This window comes from Histomonas meleagridis, assembly GCF_020186115.1.
Source record: "Histomonas meleagridis strain 2922-C6/04-10x chromosome Unknown contig_48, whole genome shotgun sequence".
NCBI classification, from domain to species: domain Eukaryota; phylum Parabasalia; order Tritrichomonadida; family Dientamoebidae; genus Histomonas; species Histomonas meleagridis.
The window spans coordinates 100,634-127,903 of NW_027150891.1; the positions used below are offsets into that span (position 1 = coordinate 100,634).

General features: G+C 28.1%; 8 protein-coding genes across 8 annotated transcripts; 5 read left to right on the plus strand and 3 right to left on the minus strand.

Annotated features, from left to right (window-relative positions):
• Positions 1 to 3,954: 3,954 nt before the first annotated feature.
• Positions 3,955 to 4,227, plus strand: GO595_006773 (uncharacterized protein; the record flags this gene model as incomplete). The annotated part of the gene is made up of 1 exon (XM_067920163.1): positions 3,955 to 4,227. One exon carries the CDS (start codon positions 3,955 to 3,957, stop codon positions 4,225 to 4,227), a length of 273 nt encoding a protein of 90 aa, XP_067772993.1.
• A 2,084-nt stretch (positions 4,228 to 6,311) lies between these two features.
• On the minus strand, positions 6,312 to 6,641 carry GO595_006774 (uncharacterized protein; the record flags this gene model as incomplete). The annotated part of the gene is made up of 1 exon (XM_067920164.1): positions 6,312 to 6,641. The coding sequence occupies one exon, from the start codon at positions 6,639 to 6,641 to the stop codon at positions 6,312 to 6,314; it is 330 nt and encodes a 109-aa protein (XP_067772994.1).
• A 707-nt stretch (positions 6,642 to 7,348) lies between these two features.
• Positions 7,349 to 9,859, plus strand: GO595_006775 (Amino acid permease family protein; the record flags this gene model as incomplete). The annotated part of the gene is made up of 1 exon (XM_067920165.1): positions 7,349 to 9,859. One exon carries the CDS (start codon positions 7,349 to 7,351, stop codon positions 9,857 to 9,859), a length of 2,511 nt encoding a protein of 836 aa, XP_067772995.1.
• A 3,238-nt stretch (positions 9,860 to 13,097) lies between these two features.
• GO595_006776 (telomere maintenance protein) lies at positions 13,098 to 13,409 on the plus strand (the record flags this gene model as incomplete). Its single annotated transcript, XM_067920166.1, has 1 exon — positions 13,098 to 13,409. The coding sequence occupies one exon, from the start codon at positions 13,098 to 13,100 to the stop codon at positions 13,407 to 13,409; it is 312 nt and encodes a 103-aa protein (XP_067772996.1).
• Positions 13,410 to 14,165: 756 nt separating this feature from the next.
• On the minus strand, positions 14,166 to 14,558 carry GO595_006777 (uncharacterized protein; the record flags this gene model as incomplete). The annotated part of the gene is made up of 1 exon (XM_067920167.1): positions 14,166 to 14,558. The coding sequence occupies one exon, from the start codon at positions 14,556 to 14,558 to the stop codon at positions 14,166 to 14,168; it is 393 nt and encodes a 130-aa protein (XP_067772997.1).
• Positions 14,559 to 14,647: 89 nt separating this feature from the next.
• On the plus strand, positions 14,648 to 16,225 carry GO595_006778 (putative protein kinase; the record flags this gene model as incomplete). Its single annotated transcript, XM_067920168.1, has 1 exon — positions 14,648 to 16,225. The coding sequence occupies one exon, from the start codon at positions 14,648 to 14,650 to the stop codon at positions 16,223 to 16,225; it is 1,578 nt and encodes a 525-aa protein (XP_067772998.1).
• A 2,600-nt stretch (positions 16,226 to 18,825) lies between these two features.
• GO595_006779 (DNA mismatch repair protein PMS1) lies at positions 18,826 to 20,178 on the minus strand (the record flags this gene model as incomplete). The annotated part of the gene is made up of 1 exon (XM_067920169.1): positions 18,826 to 20,178. The coding sequence occupies one exon, from the start codon at positions 20,176 to 20,178 to the stop codon at positions 18,826 to 18,828; it is 1,353 nt and encodes a 450-aa protein (XP_067772999.1).
• A 430-nt stretch (positions 20,179 to 20,608) lies between these two features.
• Positions 20,609 to 21,460, plus strand: GO595_006780 (uncharacterized protein; the record flags this gene model as incomplete). The annotated part of the gene is made up of 1 exon (XM_067920170.1): positions 20,609 to 21,460. The coding sequence occupies one exon, from the start codon at positions 20,609 to 20,611 to the stop codon at positions 21,458 to 21,460; it is 852 nt and encodes a 283-aa protein (XP_067773000.1).
• Positions 21,461 to 27,270: the final 5,810 nt, after the last annotated feature.

Below are 27,270 nucleotides of genomic sequence, written 5' to 3' on the forward strand. Positions count from 1 at the left end.
TAGATGATTATTATCCATTTGTTAAATATATACATAAAAATTATGCTGAACTTTCAAAGAATGATTGCGAACTTCATAAACAATTAATTAATGAAGGAGTTAATCCCAATGAAATTGCAAAAATAATTCGATATGATGAAATCGAAAAACTTCAAGAAATATCATCACAAGAAAACTTTGATTTTAATCAATTTATTGAGCCATCACTTTATGAAAGATGTTCTTTTATCAACCAAGATAATGTTTCATTAATTGATTATGCAGCATTTTTTGGATCAATAAAATGTTTTAAATATTTACTCATGAATGGTTCCAAGTTATATTATACAGGCAAGTACGCAGCAGTAGGTGGAAATCTTGAAATTATTCATTTATGCGAAAAAAATCATTCATCATTTGAAGCTTCATTAGAATCAGCAATTGAATTTCATAGGAATAATATCTTTACATATATTTATGAAAATAAAATGGATGAAATTAATTATTCAATACATCTAGGAAAAACATGTGTTTTGTATCATAATTATGAAGTTTTATCTTACATACTTGAAAAAGGAATGGAAGCCAAAGATTCAATTATAAACCAAGCAGCTAGAATGGGAAATATATTTCTTATCAAATATTTTCTTCAAGAAAATCTAATACCTGATGACATATTAACATACTCTTCAGAATCAGGAAATATTGAACTAGTTAAATATATTTTAGAACAAGAAGATATTGATATAAATGAAAAAAATGTTAATTTGTTTTATATAATATTTACATTCATATTTTAATATTTCAAAAAAATGTTTGAAGAATATTTTAAATATGTAAAACATCACTAATAATTGCATCAGAAAATGGATATACTGATATAGTTAAATTGCTTCTTGAGCAACAAGGAATTGATATTAATATTAAAGATATTTATTTATTTTGTTTAATTTTTATATTAATAATTTGATATTTCAAAAATCTATTTGGAAATTATTCAATAAATTTAATACAGCTCTTATATTTGCATCAACTAATGGTTACCTTGACATCGTCAAATTACTTCTTAAGCAAAAAGGAAATGATGTCAATACTAAAGACACTTCATTGTCTTATTTGATATTTCATCATAATGTTTGAAAATTATTTAATTTTTTTAATATAGCGTTTATTAGAGCTGCTAAAAATGGTCATATAGAAATAGTTAAATTATTTATTGAACAAAATAGTATTGATGTTAATACCAAAGATCTTTATTTACTTTATTCAAAATAAATTTTAATAATTTTATATTTCAAAGTAATATTTGGAATTTATATAAATTATTCAACACAGCACTTATTGAAGCAGCTAAAAAAGGTTATACTGATATAGTCAAATTCTTTTTAAAACAAAAAAGAATTGATATTAATGCTAGAAATATTCATTTGTTTTATTTTGGATTTATTTTAATAATTTAACATTTAAAAGTAATATTTGGAAATTATTCAAATTATTTGATACAGCGCTAATGGAAGCTTCATATTATGGAAATATAGAAATAGTGAAATTACTTATTGAACAAGAAGGAATCGATATTAATGCACAAAATAATATTTATGCTAAAATTTTGATCTTTTAAAATAATATTTGGTAATTATTTAAATTATTACAGACACCACTCACATTCGCAATGAAAAATTATCATACAGAAATATTTGAACTACTTCTTAAAACAAAAAGGGGTTATAACAAATAATATTTAAAAAACATAAAATTTCTAAAGTAACATAGATGATATCTTAATAAATATTATATTAAAAAATTCTTTTATTTTAAAAATCTCATAATATACTATAACCAGTTACAATATTTTTTCTTTCTGGTGCTTTCAATAAAATTTAGCTCTTGAGTTTAATCAAATTGGCATTACTTCAGACCTTTTTTTATTATGAATTTTCTCATGTTAAATGTTCATCTGACCATGAAAAAGTGTCATCAAAGGTGTAAACAATTCAATTGAATGGAGAAAGAAGAAAATAACACTGAAGAAGAAGATTTTGAAACTCTTCGAAATCTTCATGTTTTTCAGGTTATAGAAGAAGACAGCATCCCAGAGTTATCAAAGTTAATGGAAACTTCTGATATAACATCAACAATTTTATCACCACATGAAACAAGAAATGATGATATGTTACAATTTAAACCTAATACCATATCTGTTGCAGCTTTTAACAAATCCATCAATTCATTTCGATATTTACTTATTAATGGTTCAAATATTGAGGAAAAAGATGAAAAAGTTTTTTTATTTTGTAAGGATTTTCTTTTAATTTTTTCGATCGTGTCCACATTTTGCCGCAGCTGGTGGGTCTATTGAAATCATTAATATTCTTTCTGAACATGGTATTAATTTTAATGAATGTCTCGATGTTTTTTCAAAACCTTTGGCGAAGGAAACCTTCCTATTCATTATGCATCACTATACGGGCAACTTCAAGTTGTTAAATTTCTTTGGAGTAATGGTTCATCACTTCAATCAAAAAATGCCAAAGACGTTAATTTGTCACTTTTTGGGAACCTATTCATTTTGCGTCAGCTAAAGATCAAATTGGAATTATATCATTTTTATTAGATAATGGATCTGATGTAAACTGTCCATCTAAAAATGGAATAACGCCATTGATGATTGCAGCACAAACCAATTCTGTTAAAGCCCTTAACTTATTATTAGATAAAGGTGCTAACATATCAGCTGTTGATTCACTTGGTAATAATTCCTTAATATTATCAGTACGAAGCGGGTGTATTGAAGCATCTGAAGCACTTATTGATCGTGGGATTGATGTTAATTATCTTGATTCTAATAATTGGACTGCATTACATACAGCAGTACGTATGAAATCCTTCGAAATAGTTTACTTACTATTACGAAAAGGTGCTGAAGTTAATATACCCGATAAATATAATATGATTCCACTTCATTGGGCATCAAAATTTGGGCTAACTGATATTGTCCGTGTTTTACTTGATTACAAATCAGACATTTCCATCAAAAGCTTTGAAATATATTTAAATTTTTTGGATTTTATTTGGAATGTTTTGGAGTGCATTGAGTTTAGCTGCTGGTTATGGTAGTTTGAGTTGTACTATGCTTTTAATTGAAAGAGGATCTGATATTAATGTGTCGGATATGCATGGATTAACGCCATTTCTTTTCTCTTGCTTAAATGGACAATTAGAAGTCACGAAGTTACTCGTAAAATGTGGCGCTGATATTAATGTTACAGATTCAAAAATTTGTTTGACATTTTCGGAATTTATTTGTTGTGTTTTGGAATGCTTTACATTGGGCAGCAGCAAATGAAAGAATAGAAATGATAGAATATTTACTATCAATAGGTTTCGACCCATTAGCAAAGGCTAGAAAAGGTGTAACAGCTTATGACTTAGCTAAGAAATATAATTCGGTGGATGTGATGAATTTCTTGGAGGCGCATGGAGGAAAGCCTGAAGAAAAATGTTTCATATCTTGAAATAAATTTGATTTAAGTATTTGTCTAAAAATGAAAAAAAAAAATGTTTTGTTTTGTGGTAAATCGTTTAGTTTGATTCCCTAAATAACAATTACTATTTTTGTGTGTCTCATCTTATTCTTTTTTATTTCTATTGTACAAAAAATTAAAAATTAAATTGTTTTAACACAAAAATAATTTTTTAAAAGATGGCTATGAAAATGACATTTGATTTTCCTTTAATATATTCTAAAATTAATCAGTTTTAGAAGAAAAACTTCCAAGTACGAAAGGTTTTGGTGACATCAAGAAAAAAAAAGATGAAATTTAATAAATTTTTTGATATGTCAAAATGGAAACTTTCCGAATGTCCGCGTAACTTTTTGGGAAAGGGGTTTTTGAATGAGATCTTATTCAAATCCGATGACTTTTTCAGCCAAACCGTTATTCTTGTTCGGAGACTGACGGTTAACTCAGGTCAATGTGCAAAGAAGTTGACGAACCATCTGCGTCTTCAAGCAAGAAGCAGACAAAGCCACAACCACAATCTCCTCCTCCTCCAGCACCTGAAGCACCACCACCAGCTGCTCCACCACAACAGTCAACTCCTCCTCCAGCACCTGTTTCACCTCCACCAGCTGCTCCACCACAGCAACCACCACAACCTGATCACTCTGGCACAGATTCATCATATTATTCTTATGGAAGTGATGGATATTACACTGATGAATATTATACAACAACTGAATCGTAATCTAAAATATTTCTCACCAGTTCTATTGCTTTATTCAGTTCTAATTATTAACATGTGTTTTGTAACTGTTTTTATCAAATTTTAAATTATTTATTGGGAATAACCATTCTTTTTTAAGTATACATTTTTGATCTTTGAAATACTAAGTTATAATCTTTTACCATTTTTCATGAGGTCTTTGCTTTATCATTAAAATAAATTACCTTTTAGAGAAAAAAGATGCAAACAGACTTTGTCAAAATTCTGCTCACTCAATTTTGGAATGAATAGTTTATACATTGAAAAAAATACGGTTTTAATTTCCAAGCTAAGCACGTTTACAAAAAAATATCAAAACGTTTAACTGAATATTATTAAAAATGAAAAAATAAATGAATTATATTTATTGATTAAGAAAGGAATTGATGAAATTTTACCATCCGAAAAGCAATTTTAATGAATAATATTCATCGAAGTCCATCAACTGATTACAATGAAATTCATACAATTGCTATGAACCAAATTCAAATAAACAGTGATGAATGCTTAAATAAAATAACAAAAAGTGAATTCAATGAAGTACAAGAAAAAGCATATAAATATGTTAGAACTCAAATTTCTTCATTAAGAACATACTAGAAGAAATAGAAATAGTTACAGGAGAAAATACTGAACAAAGTCTTCAATCTTATAAAAGTAACGTTGATTCAAATAGAAATAATGAACAAAAGTATAGAAATAAAATCAAATAACATAGTCAAGAGCCCCATTCTTCGAAAACTTACTTGACCAAATGAAAAATAATTGTGAAAACGCAATTGGTTTAGAATCGATTCTATGATGAAAGAGTTAAAATGGAAATCAAAAATTATTTAATGCAAAAACTTAACGATACAATGAGAATATTATCTGAATTCTTTGATGAAAATATTCAAAACAACATTGCAAACAAAATAAGCTATCTTAAAAGAATTGTTAATGACTCAATCACAAGTTATACACAAAGAAGCTTAATTACAGGTACAAATAATGATTAAAGAGCTGAAAAATGAATATAACGTAACTTGCAAAGTTAATCGTGCAATACAAGAATACATTCAATAAAAAATGGATGAAATTCGCAATAAAATATTAAGAAAAAAAGTTTCATACTTGGTTATAAGGCCTTTATGCACAATTGCGTAATATAAATAATTATAACATCTCTAAAAAATGTTTCTTAAAATTAATTTTATTATTATAAATTTGAGTTGACATTGTTTGTTTTAATTTATCTGAAATTACAAATTTGCCGTTGGATCTATCGGATGGACATAAAATTTTTATGTAATGTCAAAAGCAATATGTCCGAAAATCAGTCTATTCGAGCTGCTGTTGAAAGTGATTTCCAAAATCGTGAATTCACACAAAGCATATCTCTTGGGATGATGAGAGTTGTCCGATTTTTAAACACTTTTCATTCAAACGTAAGAGGACGTATTGCTGACCTAAATCAAAAGTTAACACAATTGGAAAGGAGATTGGTGTTTATTGAAAATCAGTTGAATTGTTGCAATGGAAAATAAAATAAAAAAAAACAAATTATTTTTCATTTTTTTTTAAAATGTAAAAACATTAGAAAATAAATATTATTAATAATTATACATCTTTCATAATTTTAAGATTTATTTGATTGCCTTATATTAAAAGATAAATTGAATAATATGTAAACAGTTATTATATTAATGTGTTTTGATAAATAACTTTCTAATTCACAATGACTTAAGTAAATTAAATAATTCCTAGACCAGAACACCTAATTATACATGTGACTGATTAACATCACTCGAAAAAATTTATTATAAAATTTAATTGCTTTAAAAATGATGCATCTATGAAACACTACCTTGTAAATTATTAAATTGTTTATGTGCCACAAACGAAAAATCTAAAAATGTATTTGGACAAAGGAAATTTCTATAAAAAATAGATCACTCAAAAAATATTAAAACAAGATCTCAAAGACTTCCTTCTTTGGTTTAAATCGTAACTTGCAAGCGAAACTTGAAACTTAATTTATCGTAAATTGAAACAAAAATAATAATATACAATTGTACATAAACTATTTATTTGGTATGAATATCGTTCATACTTTCAACAAGTGGTTGATCAAGTTTCTTATCCATCCTATCTCTTCCCTTTTGAAGTTTAGGACCAAAAATCCAAACTATTGCTACAATTATAATACACGCAGAAGAGAAGACTGCAGCAATTGCTATACCAACAATTTCAATGGTTGATGAAGAAGGATTTACTTGATTTGGATATTCCGTCGGTGGTATACTCCATTCTTCTGTTTCTGATGGCCAAGCTGGCGTATTTGGTTTTGGCTGCCATGATATAGTTTCTGTTGGATAATAGGATGAGCAAAGCTTGAATATCAAGAAAGCAAACATTTCTTGTCGTTTTTCTATTTTTTTTTAAAAAGTGAAAATTTGAAGTTGGTGTAAAACTTACAATTTAAGCTACGTGTAAAAAAGTGACAATATATTTAAGCAGTTACATGATTCAAAGATCTTTATCAGAATATTACATTAATATCAAACTTCACCTAATAAAAAAACATAATCAAAGAATTCTTTGCCAACTAAAATGCATAGTAATAAGATTAATATTGAGATATGAATATTTTTTGATTTCGTAAAAAGAATGCTGGTTAAAATGGCACTTTTTGATAAACAGCCGCTTTGGTCGATTGGAAAAGTGTCATTCGGATGTCAAGTGGCCAAGCTGAATTGTTTTACCTTGGTGCTCTAAGACATTCCAACACACAAACACAAGGAATGCATATCTATTCGTTTTAGCTATGTATTTCAACCGTTTGAAATTCTTTTAAAGTTTTATTAATTATTTAATTTGTTTAAATCAACGCTGAATCCATAACACTGTTAACTTTGGAAAAGAATTCAAGAAGGTTTAGGCCAAACATCTTACTTATGAATTCAATTTATCTTTTCGGCGGAATCAAAATTGAATTTCCTATAAAAAAATGTTTTTAGAACCAAAATTGTTAACTTGTGGAATATGTGTTAATTTTTTCTTTTTATATATTTGGTTTTTTCTTTATAGTTTTCGAAAGTTATAAAAAAATTATCTAATCAAAATGAGTCATACATTTGCATATAAGTCTTTTGATAAAGAAGATCCAAATGATCAACTTGGCACTGAAAATGAGGTACGTCCTCCTGATAATGAGATGATCCCCTCAGTTATTGACACCAGTGAGGCAATGCCATCAACAATGTTTTATAGATCTTTTGCCATCAAGCGATCGAATCCCAAACAGCTCAGGCATGGACAAGATGGTGTTGGCAACTATGTTAGCATGAAGAAGCAAGAAAAAAAAGGTGGGAACTATGGGACGTTTAGTGGTGTTTTCCTTAGGTGCACACTTAATATTTTGTCTGTTGTTTATTATCTTAGACTTGGATGGGTTGTTGGCAATCTTGGTCTTGGATTAACAATTGTTTTAATTTTATTATGTGGTATTACAACTACGTTAACAGCTTTATCGTTGTCAGCACTTGCAACTAATGGAACTGTGAAAGGTGGTGGCGTTTATTATTTCATATCAAGATCATTAGGTGCTGATTTTGGTGGAACAATTGGAGTAATGTTTTCATTTGCAACAACTTTTGGTACTGTTTTAAATGCATATGGTTTTACTGAAGTTATTCATGAATTAGTAGGTAAAAATATTACAAAAGATGGGAAATATGATATTCCTATAATTGGTATAACTCTTGTCACAATATTGTTAATAACAGATATTATTTCTTTAGAATGGGAATTTTATTTGCAGTATATATTAGCTGTATTAATCGTACTATCTTTGTTTGCTATTACTTTTGGATTTTGTATTCCTTCAAATCCAAAATGGACGATTACAAATGTAAAAAATAACTTTGGTCCAGATTTTCGAAATGGAAATAATTTTTGGTCAATATTTGCTGTTTTTTTCCCAGGATGTACTGGCATTATGGCAGGTGCTAACATCAGTGGTGATCTTAAAAAGCCTCAAAAATCAATTCCATATGGAACATTAGGTGCAATTGCTTTTACAACATTTTTATATATACTGACAGCTTTGATAATTTCTTCTGCTGGTGATAGAGATACATTACATACAAATATGCATATATTAGCTGATATTTCTGTTTGGAAATATTTTATTACGTTTGGTGTAATTGCTGCTTCAGTATCATCTGCATCAGCTTGTTTAGTAGGTGGCCCTAAAACATTTCAAGCATTATGTAGAGATAATTTATTGCCTAAAATTTTCATGTTCTTTGAAAAAGGAAAAGAAGGATCTGATGATCCAATACGAGGTTTTGTTCTTGGTTGGGCAATTACTGTCGTATGTACTTTTATTTTCGAAAACTTAAATGCAGTAAGCAAAGCTCTTACTCAATTTTTCTTAATTAGTTATGCAATTGTCTGCCAAAGTTGTTTAGTAGGGAAAATGAGTCATTCACCTTCATGGAGACCTGCCTGGAAGTATTATCATCCTATAACAGCTATTTTAGGAGCTTCGTTTTGCATTGCTGCAATGTTTTTGATTAGTTGGCAATTTGCTTTTGTCGTGATAGGTATTACAGTTTTATTATTTATGTATTTCCATTGGAATGAAAAACCAAATGCAAGTTGGGGTGAATTTACGCAATCACTTCTTTTTACTAGGACTATTAATGGAATTGATACATTAAAGAAAATTCCAGAGCATGTTAAATCATATCATCCTGAAATTGAGTTTGTAATAAATTATGAAGTAGGAAACATTGAAAAGCAATTAAAGAATATTGTTCCATTTAAACAAATCATTGAACAAGCTTATTCACTTCTATGTGTTTCTTGTATTGGCGAAGAAACAGAAGAAAAACCTAACTTAGATGAATACTATACTAGAAATTGGAAAAAAATTGATCCCGTTCAATTTGTATTGTATGTAAGTAATACATGTAAACTTGGTAAAATAGGACCAAATATTTTAGCAATACCTTTTATTAAAACAACTTATGATAACACATATATATTTGATATGGTAGGTGCAGCACTTGATGGAAATCTTGGAGTAGCTATTTCACGTGGGTTTGAATTATTTGATACAAATATAGAACAAAGATGGCCTATAGATGTTTGGTGGCTTGCTGATGATGGTGGATTAATTATATTATTTGCACATTTACTTGATCAATATCCAAAATGGAAACATTGTAAATTAAGAGTGTTTACTATTATATCAAATGAACAATACATTTTAGAATTCCAACTAAAAATGGCACATTTATTGGAAATGTTTAGAATTAAAGCAGAAGTAAATGTTCTTGCAATCGATGCTCCACCTTCTGATCAAACAATACAACAATGGAATAATCTAAACTTAAACATTCAAAATGAAACTGATACAAGTAACTTAAATACTTTCTTAAGATTAAGAGAATTGATTTTAGAACATTCTGAAAATAGTTCATTGATTTTATGTTCAATGTTAATTCCAAGAACAAGCCAAGACCCAGCATTCTGGCTAGGTATATTAGATTTTGTAAGTGATGCTATGCCGCCTTTTATTTGGGTTCATGGAAATAATGAAAATGTGGTAACATTTATTGCATAAAAAAAGAAATATTAGCTAAAATATTTTGATTAAAAATATCTTAAATTATAATATCAATTATATGAGCAATTAGTTTCATTTCCTGGAAGTCAGAATTTTTATTTTTTTCTTTTTCTGAAATTCAATACTTTTTGATCGTATTTGGAATGGAAAGGATAGCTGATGAATTGTTAACACCAGAGAAATTAAATGAATTGGTAGTTAATGCATATTCATCAAGCACACCACAAAAATTACTAGATGGTATTTATCAATTATTTAATAATACTAATGCATCTGCATTTTTTTTAATTGATACATTAGCATGCAATGAAATTGATCTAAAAACAGTCAACTTTTGCCTCATTACACTTGCAAAGTATGTTAAAGATAATTTAGTTCCAATTATACAAATTCAAAGTTGGTTCAATCCATTTTGTATTAATAATATTCAAAGGTTCCAAGGAATACCATATTTAATTTCATCTTTATCAAAGTTATTTACACTTCTCTATAAAGAAGAAACAGAAAAAGGTTCGATATTATTGAACACAATTTTACCAGAAAACGAATCAAATTTATATGTTGGATTGCATATTTTTTCAGACTTTGTTAAGCATGTCAAATCTTTTCAAGAAATCGAAGGAATTGTTCGGATTCTAACAACTAATATTCAATCTTTATCTTCATTTAACATTTTCTTGTTAAGTGCAAAATGTTTATTTTCAGTCATAAAACGATTTCCAGCTAACAATAGTTTAATGTCAGCCATTTTTTCAAATAACGGTTTAAATAATTTCGAGGAAGTAATCGTCAATTCGCCCACACAAACATCAGCCAAACTTCTCTCACTTCTTCGTAAGTTTTTAAAAGTTGATTATGCCGACAAATTACATTTTTTATTTGATCTTATGAATTTGATAATTCGATTACTCAACGAAAGCAAAACATCAACAATTCAACTGTTAGAAATATCATTTATATTATTAACTCTCAAAGATATGAAAGAGATTCGTGAAATGGCGGTTGATGATTTTTGTATGAATTTCATCAATCAAATTTTTAACTTCAGTTTAATCATTTTCACTCCCATCAAAATTCATTCCAATTATATATTAATCGATAACATGATACAATTTTGGTTATCTGATATTCCATTTGTACATTTCAATGAAGAACAAGTTCAATTATATATTAACATGCAAACGCAAATCAAAAACACTTTTATTGATTCAATGATCGAAGAAACGGAATATCAACAAGAAATCATTGAGAATTTATATGAAGATCCGTCGATAATGTTATTTAATAACTTGGGGACATTTCTAAGTCAACATTATAAAGAAGAAATAACAAATTTTTGTAATTTGTTTATAATTTTCCCAAATAATTGTAGCTTAAGTATTATAATCGAAATCTTAAGTTATTTACTTCAAAACCATCATAATAACGAGAATTATAATTATTTCGTTTATCTTGAAATCGATTTAGAATTAAATAACACATTAATTAACTTTTTTCATAATGTTCAAATCGGCGATGATCAAATTGAAGATAATTCGATGTTATATTATTTAGAATTAAGTTTATGTAATTATTTACGTGAGTTTTATATTTGTTATTTAACAATGGATAAAATTAATATAAATGTTTTTAATTCATTTTTGGAGTTGTTAATACATTTAATAAACGTTTTACTGATTAATAAACAAAATGTTCATTTGATTCATGAAATTAATAAAGTTTTCGACTTTAGTCCAAATGTTTATGGATGTTTTAATCAACAATTTATTGATTATATAAATAATTTGGATTTTGTTATTGTGACTGATGATGAATATGTTGAACATTTATATAATTTCGTTCGATTTCTTTTTCATATTTATTTTGTTGCTGGTAATCAAAAAATTAATTTAATCATTTTCTCGGATTTATATTGTATTTCCATTCTAAATGAAAGTAAAAACATTAATTACGCAAACTTTATCCTTAATAATAAAATGAACTTTGATATAACGTGTCAACAAAAATCTGAATTCTTAAAATTGTTTTCGAACATTAATTTTTATACTTTAGTTAATACAAATTCACTTCAACTTGTGAAAGATGTAATAAATAATTCACAAAATCTTATAAATTATATAAAAGATATTAATTATCATTGTAAAGAAGTTGTTATAATTTTAATAAATATAATGGAAATAATCTCGAATTTCCTTTCGTATTCATCATTAAATTTCGGAGTTTTTTGTCTTTATGGTGATACATTTTTTAATGATTTTTTAAGTGAATTTTTTGATTTGATTATAAAATTAAATATAAAATATCTTTGTAACGAAGATATTTTCATAAATGTGAATATTAAATTATTAAATTTAATAAGAAAAACGCAAATTGAAATTAAGCCAATCGAAAATGTTTTAGTATATTTGTTAAAGTTTTCGACGGAATTCTTCTTAAGACCTGAAAATGATATAAACAATTCCAAGAAACTTATTAAATGTTTAATAAATTACTTCAATGTTGTCGACTTACAAAAGTTCCAACAAAATGTTTACGACTCATTGTTAATTAGTATCATTTCGTTTGTTACTTCCCAACAAAATGTTCCATCGATATTTTACACATTTGTTTTCGTGATTATTAAAATGACATTTCCTCTTTTTAATGATTTGTTGAATAAGTTACGAAAAAAGTTCTCCGATGAATTGAATGAATACTTTAATCAAACATTCCAAACAATCGAAAATAGCGATGAGTTGGATGACGCACTAAGAAACCAATTAGAAGATTGCTTGACCATAATGGAAGACGACGTGCAGGCGTTGCTGTTACTCGAAAATGAAGAAATACCAACAGATGTTTAAATGCGTAAATATAAATATTTGCTTTTGTTTTTGGGATTTTGTGAATTGATAAAATAATTATGCAGAAATTACACGTATTCATGAATGATCAATTGCTTGTACAACTGAACTTACTGTATTATAGCTTTATATTATTAAACATTTAAAATTTTAATTGATTTTGAGTTGCGATGTGATCAATTGACAAAACATTTTATGTTTAATTTAACTGAGAATCTTTTATATAGCCAATTGTTTCAATAAACTCAAAATTGGTTTAAATTCATCATCTAGTTTTAGATGCAGTTCAATTCTTGATCATTTTAATTCAGCATTTTTTTTAAAAAGTCACTTTTTAAAATACGACACTTTTGTTGTCAACAGTTGTTTGACAAAGAGCTTTGGCAAAAAAGATGGATTCTGGCGAAAGAAAAAGACCAGAGCGCAGCTATTCATGGAGAAATAGAATTGTGTTTGTATCAAACATACCATATAAGTTTAAAGCTCAGGATGTTATGCTAATGCTTAGGCAATTCGGTCGATGTTATCGTGTTGATTTGTCCAGAGATGGAATTGGCGAGTCTCGTGGTTATGCATTTGCAGAATTCGAAACCCCTGAAGGAGCCAGAAATGCAGCAGAATATTTAGACGGAGCAGAACTTGATGGAAGATATCTCCGTGCTGAAATTTCTGTAAAGCCGCCAAACGAGTTAATTGAAATGTAGTTTTTAATTCTAACATCAGATATCGTGCAACTTCTCGTCAAAGAGCAGAAAAAGATCGACGTGGAGAATTCGATGATGATACAAGACAGAAAAGAAATCAGAGCAGGAACGAACCTGCAAGGAATGGCAAAAATGATCGTGCCGATTATAGCCAATCTGATTCAGATTATTCATATTCTGGTTATTCATATTCATATTCTGATTCATACACATATTCATACTCAGATTCTTACTCTGGTTCACCTGAGTACTCTGGTTCTCAGTATAGTGGATCTGAGTCCTATAGTTATTCAAAATCCGAAAAATCCGATAATTCAGATAAAGGATCATATTCATACAGCGGTTCAGATTATAGTTATAGCTATGGCTCGGATAATCGTAGTTATAGCTCTGATTATAGTTAAACTTTATAAAGTTAATTTAAAATAATTCCGATAAATAAAAATTATTTCCATATATTTCTGATTTCTACTGATTTATTACAAGTACCGAAAATGTTATAATAGCGAAGAGTTTGTAAGGAATTCATTAGATTATCAAAATCAGTGATAAAGGAAAATATCAATACATTCAAAATTTAGATATTTGGTTTTTACTTAATATACTTTGAGAATTCATACTTTGCTTGGTGTATTCTTTGGTTAGATTAATTTTTTAGAATGTGAAAACATTTGAAAATTTGGTTTATTAGACATTATGAAATATTTACTTTCCCCTATTGACTTTATATTTCTATGATTAATATATTTGTGTTTTTTATGTCGCATTGTTTGGACTCAAAATTGTTGTTGAACTCGGCGGAAACATTTCATCAATTTCTTTCACTATAGCCCTAATTTCTGCACCTGCCGCCTCTTTTGCTCTTCCCTCAAGTGCATCATCGATTTTTTCCCAATTTGTAGTATCAATAGAATTTTCTCTCCAAAGAATATTTATAAATTGGTCTTTATTCCTTAACTTGAAATGAAGTTCTTCTATTTGCATTCTTAAGAGGAGAGCCTTAAGAATGGGTTCTGGTAAATTTGGAGGAAGAACAGTAGCAATATTTGGTATAGCATAACGAGTTTCTTGTTCACCCCAATGGGATTTTCTTTTTCTAAAGGGTATAAATTTCTTATCTTCTGTTTGAAATTGATTACTTGTTTCCATTTTTTTCACCTTTAACGTTCTTGTTGAATTTTCTATAGTTTATTCATGAGAACATTGGGGTGCCCCAAATTTTTTTTGAGGCATTTTGTATGGGCGATTTAGCCAATTTTTCGAATTCTTGGCATGTTGTTTTCCAAACTCCAGAGCGAGCACTTGTACTCTATAATTCGTCACTACAACAAATACGAACTGTTTCACAAACATCTGATCCAGAAGTTCCAATTTCATGGAGTTCGCCATCATATTTCCAAATTCTTGCAGATATTCTAAGTGGCAATGGTCCTATTCCATTTTCTCTTGGCGATTTTCTCATGAATGGATATTTTGAGCGGTTCTTTCCAATACGACAAATAATTGGTAAAGGTGGATGTGGCTGCGTTTACAGAGTCGAACATATTCTTGCGGGGATTCGCCTTGCCGAGTATGCTGTTAAGGTTATACCAGTTGGAGAATTTGCATGGCTCAAAAAAGTAATTTCCGAGGTGAAACTTTTAGAAAAACTCGCACAAAAGCCTAACCCTCTTATTCTCGGGTACAAGCACTGTTGGATTGAAGAATGGCAGACAGCAACATTTGGGCCAAAGATTCCATGTCTTTTCATTCTCATGGAATATGCGCCTTTGGGAAACCTTGAGAACCTTCTGATGTGTGATGATGGGTCTGGTGACTTCCAAGAGTTCTCTGAAGAAGAAACTTGGCAAATGTTCTTAAATATCGCAGTTGCAGTACATCACCTTCATTCACTCGGAATCATTCATAGAGATTTGAAGCTGTCGAATGTTCTGATTTTTGAGGAAAAGACAAATATGCCGCTGCCGCTAAGACTTGTTTTATCTGATTTCGGAACATCAATTGATACCGGATTCCAAATGAAGCAAACAGCTAGGACAGGAGCGACGGGAACAATTGAAACAATGGCACCGGAACTGTTAGTTCAGTCATCGAGTGGATCATATTTATATTCACATTCATTTGCAAGTGATATATGGTCACTTGGTGTAATATTGTTCTCACTTTTCTACAGAAAAAACCCTTTTACAGGGGATTTTGGTGAGAAAAGATTGAAGGAATTCACTTCTGTAGATGAATTAATATCAGAATTGAAGTTGGAAAACGTACAAGTACCGCCATTGGTTCATATGCTTTTGAAAAAGATGATGATGAGAGATCCTAGTAAAAGATGTAGCATCGATGAAATTCTTGGAAATCCGACTATTCACGAAATGGTGGTAAAATTTGGATTAGAAACATGCTTGAAAAACGATGGACCAAGAGTATTTGTGGTTTCGCCGTCAATGGAAGACATACAAAGCAGCGTACTGTTGGCGTTGACTGATAACTCTTTCATGAACGAAGAAACTCAAACAGATGAAATAACCGTCAAAAAAGCGGTTAAAAAGACCGTTAAAGTCGACAGGAACAAAATCATTATGAAAATGATAATGTTCCTCGCACTGATGGCACAGAAACCAAAATCAATCACATACGGAATAACAAGAGCTTTAATATATGCTTTTATCATTTTAATGATTTCTGATGATAAGATTCTTGCACTTACAACAATTTTCGGCTTGCTGCTGGAAACATGTTTAGGACTTTGTAAGAATTCTCATGTATTGATGATCCTTAATATCTTTGTTTGTTTTGTATTTTTAAGCGGATTATAATTAAAACATTTTTTGTTCTTAAAAACATTAGCCAATAAAACATTGCGTATGAGTTATCATGAATTTTGTGAGAAATGCGAATAAGCCATCAACTAAGTGAATTTATTTAGCTAAATGATATGGGAATTGGATATATCAAAATTAAATACCAATATCAATAAATAGATGTAAGCATGAATCTCTAATATTATCTTCTGTTTAGTGTTGAATTAAAAGATATTTACATTTTGATTTTGTTAGAACGAAAAAACGTCGGTTTGATTTTTAACCGCCATAATGGCGGTTATATACCGATCGTTTTTATGTGTTCTTAACCGGTAACGGAAATGAACAAACCGAAAACGAAAGGGTAATTTTACCATATAACCTCCACGATACAAGAAAAGTTTGCACAAATTCAAATACTTATGTGCGCGTGATAAAGTTTATGTAATTTTTCATAGTTGCTTGTATATTTTTACATTAGATCATATTCTTTAAAAAGCAAACTTTGGCTAAAAAAATGCTGGTGATATTAAATTTGATTTTAACGAAGATTTAGAGTGTTGTTAGTCGAATTGTTTTCTCCTCATTTAAATGTACATTTTTTTCGAATTATTTCAATCCTTATTTGGTCATTGAATTCAAAAATAAACGGTCACAAATGATCTAGATCAATTTAAACTTCGAATGAAAAGAAATGAACTCCAGTCAAACAAAACAAAAACAAAAAGAAAACAATTACTATCAAATGCTGAACAAAATGAAAAAGAAGAATCAGGAAAATGTTTCATTCCTTTTTCAGTTATGCTTAATTCATCACTTGTTTTTGCAAATAATCCTGTAATAATGCTTGACTGCATCTCAAAAATAAATTCCATTGGTCGTGGTATCGAAGATGGCAATTTTATTACTAATGTCACTCCAACACTTTTATACTGTCTGAAAGCACGTGCGTTTTCTTTTGTAGCTTCAAATGAAATATTTGAATTCTTTTACTTACTTAGTTTAAATATTCAAGGACATGATGATTTATTTCAAGTCCTCCAAGAAATTGACATTTTTAGTTTTTTTCAAGATTCACTTAAAGAAACAACTAATGTACAAGTTCAAGAATATATTCTAACTAGCACAGGTAATTTCATTCTTTATTCAGAAGCCATTCCAAATTATTTTTGTCAATCGTCTTTTCTTCAATTTCTAATTAATTGGGTTCCATTTGACATTGTCATACGACAGAAATGTTTTTGGGTTATTTCAAATATTTTTACACATAGTAACGAAACAATTCCAAGAGATTTACTTATTAATTTACTTTTATATCTCAAATCCCATCTTCGTGACATTGATGATATTCAACAACAATGTTTAAAAGGTTTAATTAATGCGTGCAAAAACATTAATGGTATAATCGAATTTGTTCGTGAAAGTAATTTGTTTTTTGATTTGTTGCAAATTTTGCAAACAGACTCTGTCAAATCTAAACGTCTCACTTTTGAACTGATTTCAATAATTTCTCAAATGGATTCAGAATTTTTGAATGCTGTTGACGTTACGGTTGTTTTTGAGAACATTGTAAACTGTCAAAACCGAATTGTAAAGTATTGTTTTGATTTGTTAATTAATAAAATTTCTAGGAGCATAAATGCGAGGAATGAAGCATTACAATGCTTTCAATCAGTTGATTTTTTGCAAATATTTGGAGGAAAAGATTTTTTGGCAAAAAGTCAATTTATAAATTTCATACAATATTTGGCACATAATGACGTTGACTTCTTTTATTCTTTGTTTTCTGAGAAGCTAGTTGATGAGATTATTGAGTTTTGTAATTGTGATGATCCGATGTTAAGTTTTAGTGTGATCGATTTGTTTTTGTTTGCTTCTATGAGAAATGATAATTTTAGCGCTTACTTCGCAGAGCGTTTGCTGGAAAATAGAGAAATTTTTGACTCATTGGAAAAAAATGATTCTTTTGATCGGGAACAAATCGAAATGATCGAATTGTTTTATGAAAAAATTAATGAGATTCAAAGCGATGAATAATGAATAAAATGTTTATATCTTTTATTTGTTTTCATATTCAAACTTTTATCTGATATGTAATAATTTCTTTTATTTCAAGCTTATTAATAAAATGTTTTCTTTTTCTTCTCTGTTTAAGTCGGGTAAATTTGATTTTGGAGATATTATAATTGTTTGAAAAATTTTTAAATTGTGTATTAAAACAAAAGAAATTTATGTTTGTATTAATTTTAACTAATATTTGAAATAAAGACGTCTTGAAAGAATACGAAGAACTGCTTAGAAAAGATAGATAATGATCATAATGATCCTTGTACCCGAAGATATTTCTTACCAAAGAACCAGAAGATTTTAATATTTACAATTGTAAAAAATTGGAAGTTGTTAAAAATGAAAATCCCTTAAATAAATTCTTCAAAAAAGCACTGTGAGTAAAATACAATGATATTATTAAACATTTATTCATTTAAACTTGGTATGGAATATCTGCTTTTTTATAGGTTTTTCATTTCTTTAATTTTGTTTCATCATTCATTCTTTGTAATTTTATACTTCAAAAGTAAACACAGGAGCAAAATCTTAAAAATTTAATAAATTGTTTAATCAAGTTGAAACAAGTGGAATACGCAAGGAGATTCGTTATGAATTTCCATAAGTTGATCCCAATACATAACAATGAACTCGGATTGATCTGTTCTACCGATTTCTGTTGGGTGTACGCCGCATTTTTCATATAGCTTTTGGAGGTCTGCTGCGATCAGATGCAAATTATTCGAAAAATCCAAAACGCTAAACAGCGTGTAATTTTCGTATGACCCGGCTCCTCTCCATACGCATCCTCCAAGTGATGCAATATCGATTGCCGGATGTGACAAATTGATGAAAGTTGATGGCCATTCTCTAATATTTTTGAAAGATATCTGTTGTTTCTTGTTTTCGAACAATTGTTCCACCAACTTAATAATAATATTTGCCTCAGAGAATATTATATGAGCTTTTGATGGGTCAACATTAACATCCATCATTGATGAACAGATCTGATTATCTCGATAAAAATCAATGCATATGATATACCGTGGAAACCTTTTTGGAATCGACCCAAATTTGGCCCAACAAATCTCATTCACCTTCTTTTCAATTGTACTGTTCCGTACGGGGCGACCGTTAACGAGCAAAAGTTGTTTTGATTGCATTCGACTCGTTGATGCGTCCTTCCATTCGCATGTAGGGGATGGGACCAATCCCTTCATACGTATCTTGATGTCTCCGCTATAAGTTTCGGCATTTTTCTCAACAAGTGCAGCGGAAACTTGAGATCCATACTCATATGTAACAGCTTGTGAAAGTGAGGCGAAAGGAGGTCGCGTTTGATTAAGAAATGGTGGTGCATCAATAACAAAACGAACTGATGGTGCTGCAAGATAATATCTGGAAAGAAGATTTTTCAAAGAATCAACAGAGAAATTTACACGCTCTTCACGAACACGTACCGGGAAAACAGAGAGCAAATTACAAACTGATACAGAAGTTCCTTGAGGAGCTGCAACAATTTCTGTTTTTAAAATATTACCATTATGATCAAATATGAGTTTTTTGGCTGTGTCTTCATCTTTGCACCTAGTAATAATTTCTACATCTCCAACACAACATAGTGAATGGAGTGCTTCGCCTCTAAACCCAAATGTTGTTAAATCATTCATGAGATCTTCAAAAGATAGAATTTTAGAAGTGGTGTATGCAAGACCACAGGTTTCTCTTCCATTTGGTGTAATTCCACAACCATCATCTGTAACAACAATGCGTTGTAAACCTTGATCTTCTAATTTTATTTTGATTGTTTTTGCACCTGAATCAAGAGCATTCTCAAGTAACTCCTTAACAGCATCAATAACACCGGAAATTACTTGACCGCTTGAAAGTAAGTTAATGCAGTCCTGGTTGAGTGCTTTCATGCGATTGTGAATCACTGCCCGCCATTGCTAGTTGGGGTGCCCCGCAGAACTCACAAAAGGAAATAACATTTATTAACGATAGAGTTGAATGAAAAACCATCGCACTTATATTCAAAAACTGGAAAGCCTTTGGAAGGACATCTTCAATCATAAAAAAAAAACTACAAGTACAGTCACTACTAACTAAATGAAAAAACTCACTTAGCTTAAGCTAGAATACATATTAATATTTTTAATAAATTATGATCTATGAATTGCAAATTTACATTATTTTTAAAAAATAGGAATGAATGTGCTTTTCATTAAACCATAAGAAAGTTTATTTGAGAACTTGCAATAGCCACCACTAACATGCAAATCTTATTCATATTTCCAGTTTGTGAACTTAGCAAGAAAGACACAAAAGTGTCATTAACTCGCCAACATAAAAATGGATTACTCAAGCCACCCTTCATACCGATCAGGGAAAAAAGGTGATGACACAGAACCATCAGGCATCCTTATTTCGGTTGAATTTGAGCCTGTTCCATTTTATTCATATGAAATATATAATTTCATTGAAGATTACGTAAAAGTTGAACTAGAAGATCTTTCCTTATTCAGAGACTTGAATGGCACACCAACAGGTACTGTAATTGCCCAATTTACAGAAGAAGTTACACAAAGTCGATTAGAAAGATTACAATCTCAGTTATTTAAAGGAAAAGCTGTTAAAGTTCGTTTGTTCCAAAGTGTAGGAGCTTTCCACAAATTCATTAGAATGATGTCAATTTCCAGACTCGATGCAATTAATTTTGATAACAAGCAATCTCCTCCAATTATTTATGTTCTCAATTTCAATGGTGATAACTCCGATGTCAATGAATTTTTCGGACAATGTGGACAAATTTCAATGGTAAAATCTTATAAGTATCGAAATACATTTTATTATGTTATATTCTTCACGACTGAAACAGCTGCAATGACTGCATATCGAACATTTAATGGCCACCGAAGGTCAGGCGTTCCAATTATTGTTGCACCTCTTTATAAAGGTGCTGCCGAAAGAACATTTGCAGTTCATAATTGTAACGACTTCCAATGGCTTAAGCAAGAAGTGAGTTACTTTGGTGGAATTGATTCAATTAAACAATCTTCCGATGGAAGCGGAGATATCTTTTTCCAAATGGATTCTCTTGAATTTTCAAAGGCAGCTTGCGTACTTTTGAACAACAGAGAACATGGTGGACGTACAATTAGAACAAATTTTGTTGATTTCGATTACTTCCAAAGAGTAAAATAAAGAAAATTATAAAAACCGTTTATTGTTCGCACGTTTATTATAGTATAAAGTCACTTTTTTACTTTCTGTGTTATCACGAAAAAAAATATTTTTTAATTGAATAATATTCAACCTGCAACGGCGGCGATCGAAGTGTCATATTACTGTTTTCAAAGTTTATGGGTTTTAAAATATTTTGTTTATTTCACCAAATTATTTGAATCAAAAAAATAGGAAATTAATATTTATCGATACCCATCCTTAGGCGCAGCGGAGCAGCTTGTCTGCGATCCATTAATCTTTTTTCCAATCCAATTATTAGCACTATAAATAAATACTTCATCGAAAATATATTCTATTTTAAATAATCCTAATTCATTACCTATATATCCCATATCATTTAATTTATTAAAATCGTTTTCAGATATCAATAAAAAATCAACTTTTGAATAATATACTTTATCAACAAGATTATAAATATCATTCATTTTTTTATTAAAGTTATCTAATACTGATTTAGCAAACTGTGGAAACGTATAATGTTCTCTAAATGAATTTACTAATGAAACATAATTATTATCATATTTTATTACATAAGGAGGAGAGTAAGTATCAATATATTTACTTATTGAAGAATTATTAATCAATTTATTAACATAATTTTTATAAGATCTTATACTAGTTCCCCAACAACTATTCATCATAAATTTAATTGTTGTAGATAGCTTGTCATTACCTTTTAATTTATCTTCTTTTCTAATATTATATAATTTAGTAATAAGTTCTTTTATTAAATGATTATTACCAACAAATTCACCTTTATCATTAGGTTTTCCAGTAGGTATTGATATAACACTACTCATATAAGCACCATTAAGATCAATGTAGTAATATTTTCCTATTAAATGCTTTTTTTTCCATATAGTTTTCTGAAAATTACATTCTGAACGAAGTTTATTAGCAATATCACCACTTAATTCATATACGTTATCAAAGCAACCATATTTATACATTAGTGTTGACATAAGATCTGAATATCTGTAATAGAGTATTACATTAACATCAATTTTTAAACTATTAATAGTTTGTTTTAATTCATTTAATCGATATTCTATTTCATCTCTGATATCATAACCAAATAACTTTTTATTATATTTACGTTCTATATTTATTTTTCCTAATAATAATCTAATAAAAATCAAATTCACCAGGATATGTTTATTTCATTAGTTTGAGGAACTCTGATTTACCTCTTTTTTCACTCAAAACTGAATAAACAAACACCCAAATTGATTTATTTACAGTTTTGCAAATTGATTCATTTATGTTCAGAAAGCAATTGGACAGTTGCTCTATTCTGTTTTCGTTTGCTAACTTAAGTGCTGTCTTAAATAATTTGAATAATCACCAAATATTATTTTTGAAATATCAAAATATTAAAATAAATTTTAAATAAAACAATTAAATATTTTTAGCATTAATATAAATTCCTTCTTGTTCAAGAAGTAATTGAATTATTTCTGTATGACCCATCCAAGATGCTAAAATAAGTGCTGTATCAAATAATTTAAATAATTTGCAAATATTATTTTGAAATAGAAAATTATTAAAATAAATTTTAAATAAAACAAATAAATATCTTTAGCATTAATATCAATTCCTTCTTGTTCAAGAAGTAATTTAACTATATCTATATGACCATTTTCAGATGCTTTCATAAGTGATGTTCTAAATAATTTAGATAATTTCCAAATATTATTTTGTTATCCAAAATTATTAAAATAAATATTAAATAAAACAAATAAATATCTTTAGCATTAATATCAATTCCTTCTTGTTCAAGAAGTAATTTAACTATATCTATATGACCATTTAATGATGCTAACATAAGTGCTGTTTTAAATGATTTAAATAATTTCCAAATATTATTTTGAAATCCAAAATTATTAAAAGAAATATCAAATAAAACAAATAAATATCTTTAGCATTAATATCAATTCCTTCTTGTTCAAGAAGTAATTTAACAGTTTCTGTATGACCATTTTCAGATGCGTAAATAAGTGCTGTCTTAAATGATTTAAATAATTTCCAAATATTATTTTTGAAATATCAAAATATTAAAATAAATTTTAAATAAAACAAATAAATATTTTTAGCATTAATATAAATTCCTTCTTGTTCAAGAAGTAATTGAATTATTTCTGTATGACCCATCCAAGATGCTAAAATAAGTGCTGTATCAAATAATTTAAATAATTTGCAAATATTATTTTGAAATAGAAAATTATTAAAATAAATTTTAAATAAAACGAATAAATATCTTTATTATTAATATCAATTCCTTCTTGTTCAAGAAGTAATTTAACTATTTCTGTATCACCTTTTTTTACTGCTAAAATAAGTGCTGTCTTAAATATTTTAAATTATTCCCAAATATTATTTTGAATTTTCAAATTATTAAAATAAATTTTATACAGAGTAAATTGATATCTTTCGCATTGAAATCAATTCCTTTTTTCTCAAGAATTAATTTAACAAATCTATTTTGATTTCTTTTAATTGCTAACAAAAGCAGTGTTTCAAATATATCAAAAAAAACTCCAAATTTTATAATGAAAAATTTTCAAATAGAATGAAAAAAAATTTTTATCATTTAAATCAATATCATTCTGATTAAAAAGGAACTGAAAAACATCATGATATTGGTTTTCATATGCTTTGTTTATTGCTGTTTCTAATTACTTTGATGAAAAATCCATAATTTGATATAAAACATAAAAATGTTTTTATAAACGTTATGATTAATAAGTTAACATTCCTATAATTTAAATTACATCCATTTTCAACAAGTAAACGAACAATTTCAAAATAACCTTTTTTACTTGCTATTAAAATTGCCGAATCAATTAAATTCAAGAAATACCATAAAATAAATAAGAACTGTTATAAATCAAATCAAGAAATAGTTCTCACATTAATATCAATATTTTTTTGCTCAAGTAAAAATTGAACAATTTCAACATGGTTATTTGAACATGCTGCATGAAGAAGAGAAAAAAATTCATTAAATAAACATTAAATTATGATAAAAATCATTAAAAAATTTATACTAATTATATTAAAAAAATATTTTTTATATTAACATTTACACCTTTTTCTAAAATAAAAAATTTAACAATATTAATATATCCTTTTAAACATGCACAAATAGGAGCAAATTCAAATGATATTATAATATTCTAAAATCAATATTGAAATATAAAATTATTAAAACAAATATTAAACAAAATAAAAATATGTTTTCATAATAGAGATCAATTCCATCTTGCTCAATTAGATATTTAACAAGTTCAATATTTCCTGAATTTATTGCTTCAATTAAAATATCTTTTGGAATTTCATTTTTTCTGATGAAATATTTCGTCAGAAATAAATTACCTGTTTTTACTGATAGATTAATAATATCTTCATTAATTGTTAGCCCTTGTTCAAGTAAAAATGAGAAAACTTCAAAATTAAATGAATAAAGACATATCTTTGCTAACTCTTCTATTTTTTTATATTTCTCAAAATTATTATCATAAATATATTTAAAGACATCATTTCGATGAAATTTAATTGATACTTCATATGCACCTTTAAATATTACACCTTGTTGTTCACATAAATGAATGATCTCTAAATTTCCGCCTGCAACTGCATATTTACCTGTGTTTGTTAAGATTGGTTTATTTAATAATAAAAATTTAAAACATTCAAGTGATCCAAAAAATGCTGCATAATCAATATATGAAACATGTTTTTCATTAATAAATGAACATCTTTCAAAATATGATGGTTCAATATATCCATTAAAATTAAAATTTGATTGTGATGTTATTTCTTGAAGTTCCTCAAGTTCGTCAAATCGAATTACTTTTGCTATTTCATTTGGATTATTCCTTCTTTATCATATTTGCGTTGAAGTTCAATATCAATATTCGAAAGTTCTGTTAAATATTTGTCTTTACTTGGACATTCTTTTGCTTTAAATTGTAACAATATACTTTTATCTATAATATTTCGTTCAGTCATACTATGTAGAAGATATAATGATTCATTAGAGCTATATTTAAGGAGAACTTTTGTAAAAATATCAAAAATTCGAGAACAATATTTTTCTTTAGTTTGAATTAATTGAAGCATTTGAATACAAAGTTCACCATCATTGGTATTATATAAAATATAAGAATATATTAATTGACAAACAATATAATTAAAAGAGTATTGAGTTTTCTTGTGAAATAAAAACAATAATTGATTAACATTTTCTTCAATATTATCTCTTTTTATATCAAAAATAATTTTTTCTATCTTTTGTAGGTATTTGAGTTCAGATGTTCTTTTCTTTTTATTTTGCTTTGGTTTTTTATTCATTAAATATAATGTCAAATCAAAATTTAATTGAATTACAAAAAAGTACTAGTATATAAAACCGTTCAATTTTACGCATAAGGGTAAATTAGGGACATGTTTATTTAAAAAATAACTATTTATAATGTTCTTACGTGTAGCTATTTGTGCTGATCAAATAATATATGTTAGTCAAATTATTTTAATCTAGCGCTGTACAGAACCATTAGGTTTTATAAGAAAGAAGGAAGATGCAGTAAACCTTTGATTGTGCCACAAGCAATGATGACATCATTTAGGTACGTTATGAAAACATGCAAAGTAATGTTTCGAACAATTGTCGCTTCAATGTTTGCGTTTTAGGCGAAACTGGTTTTGGCAAAGTCTAACATACTGTGAATGGTCGTTATCAAGAACTTAATTTTCAATATAAGCCTATTGATAATGTTTACCAATACTCCACACATTTAACAACAGAAAAATTGAATTTGATATCAAACTTGTAAGTAATTTTTGGGATGTACATTTTGATATAGCTGTTGAAAGAGAAAGGGGAAAAAGGTATTATACCTTGAAAGCGCGTTATCTTGTATTAGTAAAGCAAATGTCCCGGTTGGTAAACAACAGCTATTTTGTATAACATGTTCATAGAGACAGTAGTTAAACGGATAACATGTTCGTATAGGTTGTATCCGACGGTAAAAGATTAGCTCGCTAAGTGCTCCATTTTTGAAACTTCTGTACTTTTGGGAATTAATGTCGAAAAACCATTTGAAGAATTTGCCCAAATAATCATAAAACGGGAAGAAAAAAAGAAAAGAGGGAACAAATTTGTTCCATAAGTTAATTTGTTTATAAAATTTTTTTTGTTCTCTCCATCAACAGTAACAATACTTTGGTAAACTGACACTGACGTTAAACTATTCGATAATTATCTGAATTATATATATCCTAATCTTTACGATTTCCATTCTTGAATCCAATTTGTTTTGTCCAATGCTCATGGATGTTGTTTATAAGCAACATTATAAATATAAATTTGAAATAAATCCAAAATGCATTTAATTTTAAGGTTTTTATCATTTTCAAACTGCCGCGATAATATTTTAATATTTTTACTTTTCAAGCTCCAATGGGAGAGTAAAATTTTTCATGAAAAAGATGAAAATATATGTTATCTTTGTTTCATGAGAAAAGCATGCTTTTTGGCGATTTTACAACAACTTTTTTGTGGAAATTGCAACATTTTGTGAAAATAAACCTTTTTCATTCAATATTTTCTATGAGGTCTCGCAACCCCAACATTTCAATTAAAAGTCATGCAAAAACATTTAAAATCCCAAGAATCACAAAAAAAAATTTCAAATGCAATCTCATTCCGAGATTAGCGAAACCTTCGAAAATAATGATATTAAATCGAAACCTACAATCATGGAATT